This window comes from Poecilia reticulata, linkage group LG12 (genome assembly GCF_000633615.1).
Source record: "Poecilia reticulata strain Guanapo linkage group LG12, Guppy_female_1.0+MT, whole genome shotgun sequence".
NCBI classification, from domain to species: domain Eukaryota; kingdom Metazoa; phylum Chordata; class Actinopteri; order Cyprinodontiformes; family Poeciliidae; genus Poecilia; species Poecilia reticulata.
The window spans coordinates 22,447,567-22,449,827 of record NC_024342.1 but is presented as its reverse complement, the minus strand read 5'-3'; the positions used below and the strand labels follow the sequence as shown (position 1 = coordinate 22,449,827).

Sequence of the window (2,261 nt, the reverse complement as noted above, 5' to 3'; positions counted from 1 at the left end):
GAGATGAAAATAACAATAATTCATATATAAAGCAAAAGAACATGAAAAGCATCTTTCTTGTGTTTTTCCAAGTGGTGGCCACCAGAGGGCGCTGTGGGGGCCTTAGAAAGTTGGAGCGCAGATGAGAAAAAAAATTCAAAATGAATCCTATAAATGTTTTTATTATCATATTTGTTTTATGATATTCAATATTTTTAACAACTAATTGCCAGTCACAAAATGATTCTCCTGAACATTTAAAATCAGGCAATTAAAAAACATTTAGTATTTTTATTGTGAATTAAAGCACTATAAAAACTATTTTATTGTGTAAAAATATTAAATATATTTAAATATTTAAAATATTTCAAACGAAATATTCTTCAATATTTAGTTTTTTAATTACTAAAACTAAATATTTAGATGACAAATATCATCTACCTAAATATCAAGCTACCTTGCTACCTTAAACTAAATATTTAGTTTGAAGCTGGATATATAGCTAGTAAACTTCATATTTAATTAGCAGGCTAAATATTTAGCTTCAAACTAAATATTTGGAGAATAAACAATATTTAGTTTGAAGCTAGTTATTTTGAATTTAGTTAACAAGCTACATTTAGCTTCAAACTCCTTCCAAACTAAATATTTAGTGTTGAAACTGAACATTTAAACTTCTGTTTAGCTGCAGATGGCATCTGTGGAAGAAGAGCCGCATCGTCTGGGGAATTACTGCGCTTCCTCTGTGCTCCTCAAAGCTCTGCTGCTGAGAGGATACGGCTTTGACAACGCGACGTTCCCTGACATTTCCTTTCAGAATACGGTAAAAAACAATTTTAAAAAACCGGCTTTTTAATAAATAACTGAGGTCTGGTGATCCTCAGTCATCAGTTTGGTTGTTTTTTTTCTGCAGGTGGGCGACACGTTGGTGGGCTGGGCTCTGGGCTACATGCTGGTCCTGAGCAATTTGCTGCCTGCAGAAAGCGCCGGGGTGAGGAAGACTCTCACCGTCGGAGCGTGGGGAATGCTYCTCTTCCTCTTCATCGCCCTCCTCATCATCTGTGTCTTTCTGCTGCTTCGAGCGCGAAGCAAGAGGAAGAAAGGAGGCGATGAAAACGTCATCTAGCTGYAACATCATGCCTCCAGAGCTGTGAAGAAAMGAAACAATCAGGACTTTTGGTTTTTGTTGTTATTGCTTCTTCCAGCAATTTCAGTGTAAATCTGCTTCCCCCATCATCTGCAGCCTGGCATTTGTTTGAGCTGTTTGTTTTTTTTTAATTAGATTCATAATACAACATTATCTTTCAGTGACACCAGACGGCCAATAAGTTTGAATTTAATATGGCTGCTTGGTCTTGTTTGTAAAGTTACACTGTCAAAAATGAACAGCAATAATTTGGGTTATTTAGTCTGTCATAAATGAAAAAAATAGAGGTTAATTTTTTAACATGTTTTCAANATGATCTATTATCACTTTTCTTTGTGTGTTTTCCTTTGATTATTTTGTAATTACCTCTTTAAATCCACTGTGTTTCATTAGAGATCGGTTGCTAGGCAACAAGCAAAGCACTACAAACTTGCTTTCCCTTGCAGGAAAATTAAGCAGCACATATCCCTCTGCGGAATAAGATGCTATTAGCCCTGAAGCTGCAGATTAAAAATGCACCGAGGCGCATAAATTATGGACACGTCAAAACAAGATGAGGGAAAATTCAGCTGTAAGACTGTTCAGCCCCGAGGCGAACAGGAAAACAAACATGGGACAGTCGTATTGTCTGTGCTTTGATTTAACCAGTTTCTGCATCTAAACTCTCTTTTTCTCTTTTTTTGTTCATCTCCAGGCGTTTTCTGCTTTTTACTTCATACACTCGTCCCTGCAGAAGGTCACAGGGGTCAAGGTCAGTACGCCRCTGCAGCTGGACGACGCCACCAAGAAGGTGTGCAGCATGAACTACAGCCAGGTAAACAATTTAATCCGACTATWYAACACATTAATGTCACATAGAGGTCAGCAGAGGAATTATACTCAAGTAAGAGTAAAAAAGTATTTGGTAAAAAGTCGACTCAAGTAYTGACTGAGTAACTGATCAAATGATCAATCATTTAAYAAAWATGACATCATCAGATGGACCAAATATAAAGTTAAGTGGAAATGTGGGTATTTRGAGATGAAAATAACAATAATTCATATATAAAGCAAAAGAACATGAAAAGCATCTTTCTTGTGTTTTTCCAAGTGGTGGCCACCAGAGGGCGCTGTGGGGGCCTTAGAAAGTTGGAGC

At 36.8% G+C, this 2,261-nt stretch overlaps 1 protein-coding gene across 1 annotated transcript in view; it reads left to right on the top strand.

Annotated features, from left to right (window-relative positions):
- Nucleotides 1-1,408, top strand: part of LOC103473998 (ectonucleoside triphosphate diphosphohydrolase 2-like) — a 13,827-nt gene extending 12,419 nt beyond the window's left edge. The window contains exons 7-8 of the mRNA XM_017307733.1: nt 665-802; nt 893-1,408. Of these exons, the coding sequence (XP_017163222.1) occupies nt 665-802; nt 893-1,105 (351 nt within the window). The 3' untranslated portion in view covers nt 1,106-1,408. The remainder of the gene's footprint in view (nt 1-664; nt 803-892) is intronic.
- The last annotated feature ends 853 nt before the right edge of the window (nt 1,409-2,261 follow it).